This window comes from Caretta caretta, chromosome 2 (genome assembly GCF_965140235.1).
Source record: "Caretta caretta isolate rCarCar2 chromosome 2, rCarCar1.hap1, whole genome shotgun sequence".
In the NCBI taxonomy this organism is placed as follows: Eukaryota; Metazoa; Chordata; order Testudines; family Cheloniidae; genus Caretta; species Caretta caretta.
Window position 1 is genome coordinate 83162389 of NC_134207.1, and position 18116 is coordinate 83180504.

At 42.6% G+C, this 18116-nt stretch overlaps 1 protein-coding gene across 9 annotated transcripts in view; it reads right to left on the bottom strand.

The window, feature by feature from the left end:
• GREB1L (GREB1 like retinoic acid receptor coactivator) overlaps window positions 1-18116 on the bottom strand; it is a 227626-nt gene that overhangs the window by 16092 nt on the left and 193418 nt on the right. For 7 of the 9 annotated variants that reach the window (XM_075125292.1, XM_048840428.2, XM_048840432.2 and 4 more), the window contains 11 exons: window positions 17219-17334; window positions 16556-16800; window positions 14403-14962; window positions 13794-13896; window positions 11074-11229; window positions 10732-10871; window positions 8908-9069; window positions 8388-8595; window positions 5891-6056; window positions 4503-4730; window positions 1097-1238 (listed from right to left, as the gene is read on the bottom strand). In XM_075125292.1, coding sequence (XP_074981393.1) covers window positions 1097-1238; window positions 4503-4730; window positions 5891-6056; window positions 8388-8595; window positions 8908-9069; window positions 10732-10871; window positions 11074-11229; window positions 13794-13896; window positions 14403-14962; window positions 16556-16800; window positions 17219-17334 — 2226 coding nt within the window. The remainder of the gene's footprint in view (window positions 1-1096; window positions 1239-4502; window positions 4731-5890; window positions 6057-8387; window positions 8596-8907; window positions 9070-10731; window positions 10872-11073; window positions 11230-13793; window positions 13897-14402; window positions 14963-16555; window positions 16801-17218; window positions 17335-18116) is intronic. The other 2 variants (XM_048840433.2, XM_048840429.2) reach the window with 1 other exon arrangement.

An 18116-nucleotide genomic window follows, 5' to 3' on the forward strand; every position in this document is an offset into this window, starting at 1 on the left:
AATAGCAGAAACTGTGATTTTTTTGTTCTTTGATTGTTAAGCACGTTTGTGAATATCTCAATGCATAAGGACAGAAAATAAAAATACAAATAATTTAAATTCAAAAGCAACACTATTTACTACAATGCCCCTCATTCACCCTACACCACCCACACAACCTCAGAGATTCAACTCTCCCCTTACGGCCCATTAGGCAAAAGACTTTATATACAGAATGTCACACAGTAGAATTAGTCAACTAGTTCCAACTCTGTTGGATGCACAGAGAATAATTAGCCACTACCCCCTAAGCATTCAAATCTGGGGGGAGTTAGCGTCAGTGTCCCATCTGATCTGAACTACAGGACTAGGTATGAACAGTAGCAAGAGAGAGTTTAAAGGAGTCAGGAAACCAGACCAAGACAGGATTTCAAGATTCAAACCAAACACCTTGAATTATACCTCATCTGAAAGCTGATACAGTTCATCGAGCACAGGTAAAACGAACTGTGCATGAAACACCATTTAGTAGCAAGCAGCACATTCTGCAATAGCCAGAATCTGCAGGTGGATTTCCAGAGTACTTTGAAATTTCAAAGCCTGTGTAAAATGTTTCTTCTTATCAACAACAGCAATGACTGAAGATCACCACAAACCACTAGAGACTGGAAATGACTACATATATTTATCTATCCCACATGAATTTAGAAAACCTTTAATCTTGAGTTTAGAAAAATGTATCCACTTCGGATTAGAATTTAGATTTGAGAGTTCCTAATTCAAGCCTTACTCAGCCAAAGAAATCCGTGAATTAACTAGTAATTATTTAATCAGCTTTCAAATCCCAGTTTGTTCTTGGTGTCTCCATTATAATGGAGGAGTTGTGACAGACTCCCAGGATTACTGCTAGTGATAGAGAAATTATTAATATTTATTACTACTTGCATTGAGATAGTACATAGCAGGTCCAGCCATAGCGCTAGACGCTGTTCAAACACAGAACAGACTTTCTCTGACACACTAAGTAAACATCCAAATCTTGACCTTCATGGAAACAATGGCAAAGTACCAGTTTTGTCTCCTGCACATAGCTCGTTTTCAAACATGCAAAACTCACCATGATTTTTGGCTTAATGGCAAAGTCCTTTTGCCCTCCCACCTGGATGTGTTTCTTCATGAGACTGAAGTTGTTAAAGCGGCAGATGAGAAGGCCACTGCTATTTGTTCTCAGGTTAAAATCTACATCTTCACAGAAGTACCTAGATATTAAACACAGATTCACTAAAATGATTGTAAAAAGAAAAGGAGTACTTGTGGCACCTTAGAGACTAACCAATTTATTTGAGCATAAGCTTTCGTGAGCTACAGCTCACTTGACTGTGAGGTTAGGAATAAGGGAAGTGTTGGTCACTATGGCATTAGGAAACTTCACAGTCTTTCACTGGATCACATAATTCCATTGTATAATTTCAGCATGGGACATTTCCTCTAGCATTATACCTGTAGGGGTGATTTAACTTTCTAATTCCAATCTCTTCATGGAGTGCTGAGTGAAAAAATGTCCTGCAATGAAACATACCTAACAAATTACAGCACGACAGTTTGTGTATAACACGACAGGCCCCTGTATTTCATAGCTGTGTGCTGCTTGCTGTAACAGCAAGGGAACATACTGTATATTTTAGAAGCCAAATAAATCTTAGGCACAGGGTTACTTGGACAAAAATCAGGAAAGGGACTCTTCCTGTTAAGATTGGTTATTTCTTTGCCAATCAGTTAGCAACCAAGATTTTCCAGTATTATGAAGCATGGCTAGTGTAGCTCTCAGATCACTGGGAAATCCTGATTGGCCAGTGAGGTTTGTTTTCATACAGGTTTGATGTTCCATTCTAGCACTTGTTAAAGAAAAACTGTACTCCAAAACTGGAATGATTTATAATGAATTAATTTATCCCTGGGGTGGAGGAGAGAAAGGAGTGTTCTCTGTTATGGTACAAGAGGAGCAGCTGACCAAGGTTGTGAACGTTTGTGAACATTCTTCCTATTCTCCATTGTGATGTGCCCTTGCATAGTGCTGGTGCAATTCAATAGGACTTAGCATTGCGCGCAGGGAAAGAAAAACAGTCAGTGCATGGAATCTAGATGCAGGGCTTCCACCTCCCCACCAGGTGCTGTTTTTATACCACGTAAGGACTCATCTGAGTGGAGACTGGAAAAATGGAGTCAGGATAGTGAGCACCAGGGTTAAGATGGAAAGACAGACAGACTGGGAGAAAGACAGACAGTGGGTGGGTGGGTGACGAAGGAGAGAAAAGGCCAGATTGAAGCTACAGGAGTTTTAAAAAAAAACCACACACAGAGAAGACCTAAAATACAAGAGAGAACCAAGAAGAAATCAGAAGAGGAGAGGCAGAAAATCCATCCTGCGAGGGACAGCACCTTTTGTCAGTCACAGGAAGCTCTGCTTCCAGAAATGCATCGGCAAGTGGCAAGAATCTGTAGGGAAGCGCAGCTCACCTGACTGAAGGTAAGAGATCGTGAGCAAGTGAATTTGCTATAGGTTTTTAATTCCAAACACTGATGGAAAGTGAGAAATAAAGGCGAGAGAGCAGAGGTTTTCTCTGTAAAACAAGGACAGATAAAATCTGGAAGCAATTTAGCGCCATAAGAAATACAACAGCCGTCCTCCCTTTATGTATTTTGTCTCAAATACCTTCAGTGTTTTCCCGATCTCTTTTCTTCTTCTTCTTTCTGGAAGCAGAGCTTCCTGTGACTGACAAAAGGTGCTGTCCCTCGCAGGATGGATTTTCTGCCTCTCCTCTTCTGATTTCTTCTTGGTTCTCTCTTGTATTTTAGGTCTTCTCTGTGTGTGTGTTTTTTTTTAAAACTCCTGTAGCTTCAATCTGGCCTTTTCTCTCCTTCATCACCCACCCACCCACTGTCTGTCTTTCTCCCAGTCTGTCTGTCTTTCCATCTTAACCCTGGTGCTCACTATCCTGACTCCATTTTTCCAGTCTCCACTCAGATGAGTCCTTACGTGGTATAAAAACAGCACCTGGTGGGGAGGTGGAAGCCCTGCATCTAGATTCCATGCACTGACTGTTTTTCTTTCCCTGCGCGCAATGCTAAGTCCTATTGAATTGCACCAGCACTATGCAAGGGCACATCACAATGGAGAATAGGAAGAATGTTCACAAACGTTCACAACCTTGGTCAGCTGCTCCTCTTGTACCATAACAGAGAACACTCCTTTCTCTCCTCCACCCCAGGGATAAATTAATTCATTATAAATCATTCCAGTTTTGGAGTACAGTTTTTCTTTAACAAGTGCTAGAATGGAACATCAAACCTGTATGAAAACAAACCTCACTGGCCAATCAGGATTTCCCAGTGATCTGAGAGCTACACTAGCCATGCTTCATAATACTGGAAAATCTTGGTTGCTAACTGATTGGCAAAGAAATAACCAATCTTAACAGGAAGAGTCCCTTTCCTGATTTTTGTCCAAGTAACCCTGTGCCTAAGATTTATTTGGCTTTTAAAATATACAGTATGTTCCCTTGCTGTTACAGCAAGCAGCACACAGCTATGAAATACAGGGGCCTGTCGTGTTATACACAAACTGTCGTGCTGTAATTTGTTAGGTATGTTTCATTGCAGGACATTTTTTCACTCAGCACTCCATGAAGAGATTGGAATTAGAAAGTTAAATCACCCCTACAGGTATAATGCTAGAGGAAATGTCCCATGCTGAAATTATACAATGGAATTATGTGATCCAGTGAAAGACTGTGAAGTTTCCTAATGCCATAGTGACCAACACTTACTTCCCTTATTCCTAACCCCACAGTCAATGAATAGGTGCTGATAATAAACAGAGAACTGGGAGATAAAAGAACTCCTGCAATACCACACCCAATATGCACACCCATTACAGTGCAGTAGCTTTGCAGCTGTGGGTTACCATAATGTTATCAGAACTGCTTGATATGTTTCTTTTAGCCTTTTAATACAGACTCTCTTTCTGGGTGACCACTCTTTCACAATGTAGTAGTAGGTTTGTGCATGGATGTTTTGTGATGGCAACATAACACTGTTACTCATAATCTGTATTTTTAGATTTTTGTGGTTTTATTTCTTGAAATCACATACGACTGGTTTTTGTTAAAATCATATACAAAACATCCATTTGTTCCCTATGCATGCTTCTTTTTTGTATGCAGTTCCTATGTCATAGAGAGAAGGGGGGCTAACCCTCACTTTGAACAGCTCATTTTGATGCAACACGAATGTGACATCAGAAGTAACTCAACCAATTATACAGTTGACTTTAGTTTGTTTGGATACTGCAGTCTTATTACAATGCTGAGCACATCATTCTGTGTTTTTTTTAAAGTAGTATTTTGTGGCCATGACCTCACAGCCATGAAAGTACCACTCTCTGTTTTTACTATGGCTATGAAACATGACTATTAGCTGGCAGGGAGATTTTTTACTGTATTTGTTAAATCACTTTTGCATACCTGTTTAGATCATATTGCACGTTCTGAGTCAGGTCTACGTTGAGCAGTATGAAGTCATGCACATGGCACCTGGAGAATGGAGGTTTTGATCCCCTGGAATTCAACTTGCTGTTCCATTTCTGAATACCCAGTATTGCATAATGAACAATTTTTGGTGTGGCTTCAATGTGCTGTAGAACACTCTTCAAAGACACATTCTTACTGGTACTCCCTGGCTCCATGGACTGGCTATGAAATGTAATCATGTATCACATATGTGTTTTAGATCTCTGCTACTATATTATTGTGCAATGTTTAGATAAGGATCCTTTTTTGCTAGGTGCTGTACAAATACATAATTGTATATTCATGCACACACATAGAAGGAACATTTACATTATTATAAATAGCTAATGTAAGTGCCACCCTCACCTCTACCCCTCAATCCAGTCATTGTAAGCATACAGACTTTCCAAGAGTGGTGGGTATTACTGGTGAGATATATGGAGAGGCAGAAGGAAGTAGCTTTATGAATCAATTCAGGAAAGGCATTTCCTAAATAAAGTGCAGTGTGGGAGAAGGTAAAAAGAATTGAGTGGCATGGCATAATGCCTTCTAGAAAATTAAGACTCCCAAATAAAGAATTTAAATTGAGAAACAAAAAACCCCCAGAATAGTCAAGCCGATAAAAAACAAACAACCAAAATGTTCTTTCCCACTGGCAAGTCAAGTGATAGAAAGGCTTAGGTAAACTCTATGTCAAAAACTGATCAGTTTTACAAGAGAGCAGAGAAAGTGTTCGAGTCAATCACAACACTAGCTAATGGACAGAAAACACTAATTGAGATGAAATAATTGGAGATAAAATGTCTGCAAAATGACATGCAACTGTTAATTGTGAAGCTATCTGAAATGTCATGCACACAATAGTAACAGCTTTGAATCATTACTTATGTCTACACTGCAATCAGAGGTGTGCCTGCAGCATCTGTAGACATTCCTGAGCTAATTTTAACCTGCTTAGCTCAAAAAACAATCGCAGTGAAGCTGCGGCACCTGGATTAGCTGCTTGAGTACATGCCCAGCAGTCCTGGGTGGGCTTGTACAGCACTTCACTGCTATTATCTGAGCTAGCTAGACCACAACTAATTCGGGCATGTCTACATATGCTGCAGTCACATCTCTGATGGCAGTGTAGACATATCCTAAGTGATAAGGAGAGTATAATTTTTAAATTCTGCTTTGACTATTTTAAGCAGCCATTTTTTTTTAGTTATCACCAATTGCTAGAGATGGGCGCAAGCTACAAAGTGTGCATTCAGATTGGAATACTGCAAAAGTTTGGGGTGGGCTGTGGCTTTGGCTGGGACCCATCTGACTGTTCCATTGTTCGTGAAAAGTTAATTTACCTGGACTGTTCTTGGACACTGTGAATGTTCCATAAGACACAAGTGTCATCCATGACAACAATGAACGGCCAGACACACTGACGTTTGACTCCTAGTTCTTCCAAGCGGTTTCTCTCTAGTTCTAGATTGTGGTAGGAAAGTTCCTTAATAAGGAATCTGGCAGCACCTGGGAGAATACATGGCACAGAACAACTTCTGTAGGACACTAATGAGAACTTTACTGCAGCTACTGTTTTCATGCAAAAAAAGATATAATATTAAAAAAGAAAGCCACCAATATTATATAGCACAGCACCTTGAAAGTTACAAGGTCAGAAACACATCTTAGCATGTGTACATTTTCAAATGAATTTGCCAATCCAGGCCCACCTAGGAGGGGTAAGTGGCATCTTCAAATATTATTTATTAGTACGAATAATGCGTTTGGCACTGCATAATCTACAGAAAGAAAGATTATACGCTCTTTGGGATAGGGACTATGTAAAAGACAGATATAGGGAAGGTAGAACACACTGGAAAACCAGAGAGGATGATTTAGTGTTGTTGATTTTTCTATTTTTATTACACATGTGGACATCAAGAAAAATGGGGCATTTTAAGAGTACTTAGAACCAAGAGAGGATAGTGGCTTGACCATAGGCGGCGCATGAGTCTTCCGTTTGGGAAGGCTTACGCATGAGCGCCGGAAGCTCCCTAGAATTGGGGGGTCACTGGAGACCGGACCGTGGCCCTGCCCCCACTCTACCTCTTCCCCTGATGCCCCGCCCTTGCGCTACCTCTTCCCACCCCCTGCTTCACCCCCTCCCCAATGCCCCCTGCCCACTGCTCGCTCCTCTCTGCTTCTTCCTCCAAGCTCCCGCCACCCAGTGCTCACTGCTCTGTGCCCCCGGCACCTGCTCCTCTGTGCCTCTTCCCCCGAGGCCTGCCCGCTCCTCTCCATGGTGCGCCTCAGGGCACGAGGCAGAACAGGGGCGGAGCCACAGTCCGGGCACCGGTGGGCCTCTACTTCTAGGGAGCTTCACTTCCAGTGCTCCAAAGGCAGGGGGCCAGCGAGTCTCCACAGGGAGGTGACCCACATCGCATCCATGGCATTTGCCCACCTGCATGGCCAGCCTCTTTTTGGGTAGCCTCTCCCAGCCTCTTATACACACCCCCATGGACTTCACCTTGTGTGAGTTGAGGGAACTCAATCCCTTGTGGGAAGAGTTTAACCTCGAATAGGATTGGACCCAAAGTTCAACTATAATTGACCCTCCTGAACCTACAGCTGCAGTTTCATCTTGTTAAATAGTGACATCACTTGTAAAGTGACTGGACTAGGCATTCAGGCTGCAGTGCTGAAAAGATGAATGCAATTTGCCTACAAATCAGCAGTTCTCAAACTGTGATTTCAAAAGCTGTTGATTAATAGGAAACTGAATCACTGGTGGAACAGGAGCTGCTGGCAGGTTAAGAATGACCATGTAAGAAGGCAACCGGACAGAGGGTTCTGTGGAGTATGGAGGGAATATGACGGAACAGCAGGGAAATGTGCAGGGGCAACGAAAAAAAACAGGCCACAGGAAAAAATATAAAGACATAGGTTGAGAAAGGGCCCAGGGAGCACAGAAGCAAGTGCCAGGAGCAAACAGAGAGAGGAGAACAGAGAAGGGTGTGACTGGGGAGAGAAGAAATGAAGAGCAGAAGCAGATAGCTAGATTAACTGTGTTCAAAAAGGATAAAACAATTATCACATTAAAGGGAGTTAAAAGATATTAAATACTGCACTAATATCCCTTTCTAAACAATCATATGTACGTGACTACTGTAGTTATCACGTTTTATGCGATCATGACCAGGAGAGGCAGGTGTTCAGGGCCAGTGCAACGATGTTTCGCGCCCTAGGCGAAACTTCCACCTTGCGCCCGCGCCCCCTGCCCCAAGCCCTGTGGCAGCTCCCCGAGGCGCCCCCCCTGCGGCAGCTCCCTGCCGCCGCCCCTCCCCTCTCCTCTCCCTCGGCCCAGAGAGCCGTGCGGCAACTCCCCGCCGCCCCCTCCCTCTCCTCGGCCCGGGGAACCATGCGGCAGCTCCCCACCCCAGCTCACCTCTGCTTTGACTCCTCCCCAAGCAGGCTGCCGCCACTCCATTTCTCCCGCCTCCCAGGCTTGCGGCGCCAATCAGCTGTTTGGCGCCACAAGCCTGGGAGGGAGAGAAGCAGAGCGGGGCAGCGTGCTCAGGGGAGGAGGCGGAGCAGAGGTGAGCTGGGGCGGGAAGTGGTTCCCTTGCACAGCGCTGCCCCCCCCCCATTACTTGCTCCAGGCAGCCCTCCCCGCGCCCCCCCTACCCCAGCTCACCTCCACTCCACTGCCTCTCCAGAGCACACTTTTGGCCGCCCCCAACCACTTGGCGCCCTAGGCGACCACCTAGTTCGCCTAGTTGTTGCACCTGCCCTGCAGGTGTTGAGCTCTGAGTTAGAGAAATCCTGCTTTCAACGTAACACATCGTTAGTGCCTCTTACCAACTCCAGCATTGTTGAACATGCCTGGCAGGACCAGCATGATGTGGTTGGGCCAGTATTTACGGTACAGTGGCATTTCATACTCCTTGACCACTAGGAGGTGAAGGTGACTGATGCCTTCCATAGCATGATAAAGGTTCAAGAGGCCATGCTCATGGCGGCCACTTGAAGGAGTGAAGATAGGACTCTTTACTGCATTCAAATTCTGCTGAAAGATCAAACAGGAAATGGTTAAACTCTAGAAAGACCGTTCGGTCCTGATTGACTCTTTCCATCAGAAAAAACAGAATAGCTCAAGTAACATTTATTTTTATTATTATTTATTGTAGCACCTATGACATGCTAGTTGCTTTCTAGATAGTCAAGATGGGATGGTCCTTGCCCCAAGCAGCTCACAGTCTCAGGAGAGTCCAACACAAAGGTCACGAGAAGACATCAGACAAACAGGAATTTTTTTCAGACAAGCCAACTAGATTCATCGTAGGCAGCCAAAAGGAGGATGTAAGAGGCATACACCCACCTTGTCCGACACAAGAGGGAGACGCATGCTTTCCAGGTGCTTTCCCTGCTTGCTGAAGACAAAGTGGTTCTCCTTGGACTTGGGGATTATAAAATGAAGCTGAACCTCTTCTCCTAACATTGAGGAGGAGAACGTAAATGCATGCAGGGTGGAGTCAGTCATCTGTATTGAAGAGAATAACAGGAGAAAATGGTCAACGCACTAATCAGATAAAGAGGCCACACACCAACACAAACATGTGGCACAGCAATTTCAACTGCATTTTGAAATGATGGAAGCAGCTGGAAACAAATGGAAAATATATTTTCCGATGGTAACTGAAGGTGGCTTTGTTATAGTCACATTTTCCCCTTATCCAGCAGAATTAATTAGGTATGCAGCTTGTCAGTCTAATAATATAATCACCTTCCTGTGGCCCAATTGTGCTCCTGCTGAAGTCAGCGTTAGAAATTACTCACAAATGTACACAGAGCACTGGAAAATGAGTCAGGAAACAACCTACCCTATCAAAGTCTGCCCAGGACATTCAAAAACATATACACACATACATATATGAGAGAGAGAGAGAGTGAATGGCACAGGCCTATACATGCTTCTTATAAACATATACCCTACAGAACATGTTTCTATCACAAAATATGTAAAAGGCCAAGCTTTCAGAAAATCTTTGGGATTCACATTACACAGGTATGTAAAATAGATTACCTTTAAATTACTGTCAGTTTCACAATATGATGAAACTTCAGAAAATCACAACAGGTCAGTACTGTAAACACCCCAACAGAACACATTATAATTTATATACAATATATCCACATATTCCAAGCTAGTCAGGGTGCAGTCAAGGGAACCCTTCCTACCTTGTAATCAACTAGAAATAATGAACTACATCAGTCTGCTACAAGTTGTCTGAAAAGCAAAGGAGTAAACCTAAAAGCACTTTCTGCAGAAAAGGCTTGGTGAGCTTCTTCCATTTTAAATTATGCCTCCCTGTTTAGCAATTGATGGCTTTAACTCATTCCTTAAACTGTTAGTCAGAACTGTTACAATAAAATAATCATCCGCATGAGTTAATATCCTTTTCATTCTTCATTTTAAATTCTCCATAAGTGTTTCACTTTCTCTCACGTTTCATTCAGCAAAGCACTTGAACATTTATTGAACTTTAAGTATGGGCTTAAGTCTCTCTGAAGTCCATGGGACTTAACCAATGCTTAATCATGTGCATACACTTTAAGCACATACTTAAGTGCTTTGCCAAATCAGGGCTGAAGTGAGGCCAGCTGAATGACTTCTCTTTATTGTGTGCCTAGTTTTGTGTGTGTAATTATCACAACAACTATATGTGCAATTCAGGCATGCACAAACTGGCATTTAGGTGCATGAATTTTATTTGCATAAGCAAATACCTGACTGAGCATACAGCTGCTTTGACTGCAGGCACACAGCAGGTGGCATGACTTAGGTAAATTAGACAGGCACGTAGACCTTTTGTTGTATCAATAATGTTTTTTCTCTTCTCATATGGTTTATTCCTACTGTTATGATTAACCAATATTTTGTTTTGAAAAGGCTGTCTGGTCACTCTATTCACCACAGACTCCCACAGGGAAGAACTGTAAGTGCCAAGCTCAGATACATCTGTTGAATAACTTCAGTTGATCCACAGGGGGCTGTAACCTAAGGCCTGGTCTGAAAGCAGGAGAATCACATGATTCTACTGCAGGAAAGGTTAAGGCCCAAGGCTTAATACCTGTGGGAGTGCACTCTGAAAGACCACAGAGGGGTTAAAGGTGCAGCTAGTCCCATCACTGAGACACTAACCTGTGCTGCAGGATTAATATCCATGTACTGATGGCACTGCTCACAGTGGTGAAATGTATTATAAGCTGAATATTTGGTCAACATCATGGACACTGTCTCTCTTTTTCTGGGCTCCTCAACTTTGGTTTCTTTGCTTGCTTCTGTGTACAAAGAAGATAAATGACATGAATTTTAAAATAGCCAACAAACATGCAGATAAAATGTAATTCTGTAACCACTTTAGAGAAAAACTGAGCACATCTATAGTGTTTTGTAGGTTAGGCCTTTCCTGAGCATTATGCCCAGTCAAGCCAATGTAAAATCTCTTGTTCTAAGCAGGAAAATGGAACGAACTTTACTGACCTTGTTTTACTCTTGACAATTGTTCTGTGTACACTGGACTCATAGAACCATACTTGGTATCATGAACACTCAGGTCAAAAGTTATTTTACTGAAGATCTCAACGTCAGGCCAGTGGTCATTGCTAGACTGGGTGATCTCACTACTTTCTGTAGAATCTGGAATACATTTTGGGTAAGCAATGGAAGAGAGCATGTGAAATGTGTTTCTTTGATGTCTGTATGTTTGTGCAATTGAACAGGGATTCAGAAATGGAAGAAGTTTCTATGTCAAACATACAAACAAAAACTAAAATATTAACTCAGACTAAGCCATTTCAAAAAAATGAAAATTCCTTGGAAACTAAGCAGGTCTGAATCTCAATGTCAAGGCTTTCATTCCTTTCACCCACCAGAATTTCTAAAGTACCTATGCCTACGGCATCTAGGTTTTGAATAAGGATGACAAAATGAAGAGTGGTCTCTGTCCAGGAGATATAGTTAATTCTCCAGCCTCTCTTTGATTTAGTCATCAGCTTCTATCTTTCCTTCTCATGTAATCAGGGGACAACCATGCCCCAAAATCTCCAAACCATTGGGCATTACAATTTTTTTTAAACTCAATTATACCAGTTTCTGAGCAGAATCAAACCTTACTCTGTTGAGTGGTTAGTAGAGAACTACACTTTTTGAGTGCTGGTACATTGGTGTTAAGGCTTACACGTCAGGAGACACCCAAGGGGATGTCCCATAACCACAACTTTGTTTGTTATTCACTACATAAATTAATATCCTAAATAGAACTTGTTTCTTTAAATAGGTTCATACTTCCGCAGTCTAGCTTCTACAATATGAAAATTATTAATGGATTTGTGTCACCTGATAGTCAACAGAAATTACCATTTTTTCCCCCAACACAAAACTTGTAAACTCATGACGTTACGCAACCTCTCCTAGGAATTTGGTATCTAATTTATAACAAAATCCATCAACAATAGCAAAGTTGCAGAGGAAAAAGCTGCATTATTTAATTGAGCTTGATTGCTTAAAAGAAAACAAAGACAGAGAATGAAGGAAAGAAAGAAAAATACTTTAAAAAACAGTAGGTATAGACATAATAGACAGATCCAGCCTCTTCATGACTTTGATCTATTTTGCCTTTGCAATGTTGTCCAGATGTAGCTTTTCTACATAAAGAAGTGTTCAGCTGATCCATTTAAAATTATATCTAGCATAATAAAAGAGAAGAGTATGTTTAGAGACCTGCCGGAAATCTAGCTACATATTAACATACAAGTTAAAATGACACATCAGTAACACGGTAATGCCAGTTTTAATGTACAAAATGCCTTTATGCTCCCAAGAAACTGTAGTTTTATTTTATGCAGTGTTGTCGTAGCCATTACATTGGTCCTGGGATATTAGAGAGATAAGGTAGGTGAGGCAGTACCTTTTATTGAACCATCTTCTGCTGACCTAAAGAAGAGCTCTGTGTAAGCCTGAAAACTTGACTCTCTCACCAACAGAAGCTGGTCCAATAAAAGATATTACCTCACCCACCATGTCTCTCTAATTTTCTTTTCATAGAATTGTAGAACTGTGGAACTGGAAGGGATCTCTAGAGGTCCAGTCCCCTACAATCAAGGCAGAACTAAGTATTCTCTAGACCATCCGTGACAGGTGTTTGTCTACTCGAACCTGCTCTTTAAAATCTCCAATGACAGAGATTCCACAACTTCCCTAGGCAATTTATTCCAGTGCTTAACTATCCTGACAGTTAGGAAGTTTTTCCTAATGTCCAGTCTAAACCGCCCTTGCTACAATTTAAGCCCATTGCTTCCTGTCCTATCCTCAGAGGTTAAGAAGAACAATTTTTCTCCCTCCTCCTTTTAACAACCTTTTATGTACACGAAAACTGTTATGTCCCCTCTCAGTCTTCTCTTCTCCAAACTAAACAAACAATTTTTTCAATCTTTCCTCATAGGCCATGTTTTCTAGACCTTTAATCATTTTTGTTGCTCTTCTCTGAACTTTTTCCAGTTGATCCATATCTTTCCTAAAATGTGGTGCCCAGAACAGGACACAATACTCCATTTGAAGCTTAATCAGCATGAAGTAGAGCAGAAGAAATACTTCTTTTGTCTTGTTTACAACACTTCTGCTAACACAGTGGTCAACCACCGGTAGATCGTGATCTCCGGCCGCTAAAAGTCCAGCAGCACAGCGGGTTTAAGGCAGGCTCCCTGCCTGCCCCAGCCCCACACCGCTCCCAGAAGCAGCCAGCACACCCGAGGCCCCTGGATGGGGCAGCAGGGATCTCCACACCCTGCCACTGCCTGCAAGCACTGCCCCTGCAGTTCCCACTGGCCGGGAACGGAGAACTGAACGAGGGTGGAGAGAGCGAGTGACGGAGTAAGCGGGGCAGGGCCTCGGAGAAGGGGTGGGGTAGGTCCTGGGTTGCACTTAAATTCAAAAAGTTATCTAGTGCGTAAAAAGGTTGGAGACCACTGTGCTAACACATCCCAGAATGATGTTTGGGTTTTTTGCAATAGTGTTACACCGTTGACTGATCCCTGAGAGACCCCACTTGATATGCCCTTCTAGCTTGACTGTGAACCACTGATAACTACTCTCTGGGAATGGTTTTCCAACCAGTTATGCACCCACCTTATAGCAGCTCCATTCTATTTTATTAAAGAGAATTTATGCACATGAGGTACTGAGAACTACTACTTAGTACTTACTAGCATTAATCTCTTCTTCATCATACACATCTACCTCCAGTAATCTGATCAGCATGCGAAAGAGAATCCTAAGGAACTGCAAATAAGAGCCAGTTTTTCCCACCTGTAGCAAAAATACAAAACAAAACAAAACCAACCCTCAGAAAATTTAGTATTAAAGCTGGGTTACACTTTAGACAGATGTGTGTTGGGTTTTTTCCTCCTATTTTGCTATTCCAGTCCTGGGCCAATTCTGATAAGACACTGCCAAACAGGAATACATGCCAACCTATAGCATTAATACACCATCAACAGTGGGACAAATTCTCCTCTCATTTACACTGGCGCAATCCCGCTGACTTCAATGGGATATCAGTTAACCATTTCTCTATTTGATCCTTTTAACGTAGCTTTATGCCAGCCATGGCTTGTGAGCAGATATGAAAGCATCTTTTAGAGGATAATTCCAAATGCATGCCCTGGAAAGCAGTCTTGGGAACCACTGCTGCTTGTGTCTTGACTTTTAAAGACTAAAACAATGTCCTCGGTTTTTAGCTAACTTTGGCTCTCTTCACCTTCCCTAAAACTCTATACTAACATGACTAGCCAAGATGGGGACAGCTCTCTTACCTGTGGGGGTCCTGTCAGAAGCAGCCGTCGCGGGTGAAAACTCCTTAAGCCTGCACTTTCGCTCTGATTGTTGTAATCTACATGGTGTTGCCTGGCTGTGGTCCATTGCCTGTAGTACAGAGACTGCTCCTCACCGTTCATGTCTTTGGGAAGCAAAGGTCTCAAAGAGCTCAACCAAGACACATCAGCATGAGGCAGAAGAGAAGACGAGGAAGGCAAGTGCCCACTTTTCTGTGAGCCAAGGAGACAATAGGCAGCTTTAGACACGATGACAATGCGTGGCAATGCTGCATGCAGGGTCTTGCACTCCTTGACAGACTGGCTGGGCCACCGGAATGTCCGGGCTACAGATGAAGATGATAATTTAGAAGTGGTGCTGCTTGCCATCTGGTTACCCAGAGAGTCGCACTCTTGTTTTAAGCTCTCTCCAGCAGTGGATCTTGGATAAGTACCTTCATCGACTGAACTAACTGCCACATTCTGAAAGTTAAGGGACGCTGGTTGCTTCTGAGATTTGTCTACAGCACTGGAGGAGCTCACGCCATTTTCAGCTATTGAACCTGGTGGAATAAAGCAGGAAATAAACAAACAAACAAACAACCCATTGAGACTGCTTAGCAAATACAAACTAAGGTGTGAATGCTGTCTGATGCAACTTTAAGATTGCAAATATTTCTGTTCAGCAAACGCTATGGTGCCTAGAAATCCTCTACCGGTTGAAGTTCATGTAACTCTACTGAAGTCAATAGAATTACAGGGTTATGCCTCAGCTGAAGGATCTGGACCTATATATCTTCACCATAACCAAGGGAAAAAAACCTTCTACCAAGTCAAAGGTATCAGTAGCACTGCCTTCTTAACACCAGAATACATTCTCTCCTATGGGCCGTGTTCACATTTTGGGACTAGAAAAGGTAAGTCAGCCTTAAAGTTAGCATATGTGGGGAAGACAATAGTTGGCAAAGGCCCCACTCAACAGACTAAAGGCAGGAAAACTGATAGGGAGAGGGAGGGAGAAGGGGATGACAGTAGAAGGACACATGGTAGGGAGGGTTGAGATTTTGCCCTGGGAAAAGTTTCTAAATTTCACCCAGTAAAACGATTCTTTGGAGTGCCTCCCCTAGCTGGGTTGAGGCCTCTGGCCACACCCAGTTACCTCCACAGGGTTGGCCCAGTTCAGGCCTGAGCCTCTTAGTCCTTGGAGTGGGCGTCACCCTTACCTACTTTGTTAAGGGTGGGTAAAAGCAAAAGTTCAGACTCAGAACAAGTCCCTCCTGGGATCAACGAAAAGCAAAAACGGCTATTGGAGCTTTACTGGAGTCTTTACGGGCAGGTAGCCAGGTCAGTTTCTCCCTAACCGGGCTTACCTCTGGGTTCATTGGACTCCTCACAGAGCTCAGGAATCTCTAGCATGGAAGTTCCTTTTTCTGCTTCAGGAGCCACTCCCTTCTCAGGGCTTCCCTCTTGCTGACTGCACCTTCCTCCTTTTAAAGACTTGTTCCCTACCATGCATGATTTGGTAGGGCCAGAGGGGTGGGGTTACCTTAGCACAGAGCTTGCCTAGCCCCTTGCCTGTCAATGCAGGGTTTATACTCAGCATCACATATCCATCACCCAAACTGTAAGAGGGAAGGATCCCTGTACCTTGTGCCTATATTCAGGGCCAGCTCTAAATGTTCTGATGCTCTAAACAAGCAAATGTCCATCCTTTGTAGCACACAGCTACTTCCTCACAGTTATTGAACACTGTGATATTCCTAATATTGTACACTGGTAATTTTATTTATTTGGATGTTTAAGATCTTCAGATTCCCCCAAAGCTCAAGGTGCAGTAACAAGTAAAATTATACTTAAAATAATCACAACTGGCTCACAAGGCTACATTAACTGAACTTCCCAACCTAGTCCCTTCCCCTCACCCTAGTCAGGGAAAGCCTGGGAGAACAGAGAGGGGCCTTTCAGTGTGATGTGGCATGAGACTTGAAATTCTCAGGTATGTAAGATGTTGCAAACCATGTCTTTATTCTCTAATCTGAAATCAAACATAGCTAATCGCTGACATTTTACTTGATGCTTCAATGTTTGTGTTCAAATTCTTACAAAACGTAGGTAAAGCATTATGCTCCAGAGCAACTGTAAAAGCAATGACTGACCTGAGGTTCCAGTGACCGCACTGCTGTTACTCTGAGGTCTCTCCAAGTCTATCAACAGTTCATCAGAGTCATTCTCACTAATATTAGCCTTCTCGTGCTCCTTCTCACTCAGGTCAAGAGCTACAATAGACCCTCGAATTGCCCCCTTTGAGACATAGCAGCATGCCAGACCTACTTCTTGCTCTAAGGCAGTGCGAGTTAAATAGCTTGAGTCAATAAGTCGGAGGTCGCAGTATTTCAATGACCTAGAGAAACAAACCCAAGAAAGATGATGTTTTATATTTTCTGGCCTTCGAAGAGTCACTCTCAGTATTAATTGTAAACAGCTTATACAATGTCTATTTGCAATTCCATTAATCACTGGAAATATAATTAGTTTAAAATACTCAGCACATGAGCTATGTTCCTTGATACTTAGTACAGCTATTCAGTTCATTATACAATGTAGAACCTCCCACTAGTACTTTATCTTTCACAAAGCCATTTTTTCTTTTCACCAAGGAAAAACTTTACCAAAAAGAAAGTCTTCTAAAACAGCATCTTTCATGCAACATTAACAGCAAGATTGTTATTTCCAGTCAGAAGCTGAAAGTTTTACATTTGTTCTTACAAACATGTGATTGTTTTTCAGACATTTGCACTGTACAACAGTTCAAACAGTACCTAGGGAAAGTTTCTCCTAGGGTGTCCTTGCCAGTCAGGATAACAATGCAAGGCAGGCCTTCTAAATCCTGATAGGTACGAGGGACCCAATCCTCCTGTTCATTTCCCCTCCAAGCCTGCAAAAAGAGAATATTAAATCAAGTCTGGGTTCCATTTTTTAAACTTTAATTTTAACTCAGTACTGTGGGTCCTATTTTTGTTCTCTGCACATTATTCATTATATCAACAGCCAACAGGGGGGACAATCTAAGGGCAATTGTGAATTTTGCATGGTAGCCAACTGCCAGCAAAGCAATAAAAGCATAACCAAGGGCATGTTACTGAGTTAGTAAAGTATACCTGGGTGTGGCATCTGTCCTAGATTTCTTTTTTGAACAGACACAAGATGTCTGAAAGCAGTTTATGGCCAAGGGGAATAATTTCCCCTATTGTATGAAAAAGGATTCAGAACTACTTCAATTTTTGCTTTACTCTTCTACTTAAGGGAACAGAAGTACACTGAAGGCTTGTCTATACAAACACTACAGTGTTACAGCTGCAGCCACTGTGCTGCTTTAGCATGGACACTACCTATGCTGATGGGAGGGGTTCTCCCATCAGCGTAAGTAATCCACCTCTCCAAGATATGGGATGTAGGTCGACAAAAATTATTCTGTCAACCTAGCACTGTCTACACTCGGTCAGCATTTTCTTTTATACACCCCTAAGAGACGTAGCTATGCCGATATAAGTTCCCCTAAGGGGTAAATCTTAGATTTTATGCATGGACTCCGGGGCAAAGAATCCTCACATGTGGATCACTTCATGGCTGAGCCTTCTGGGCTTCACACTCTCCCCTACACAGAGTGAAATGGCTGGTAGTTTCAGCCCCAGCTCCGCTCATCCCCCAATCCCTGTG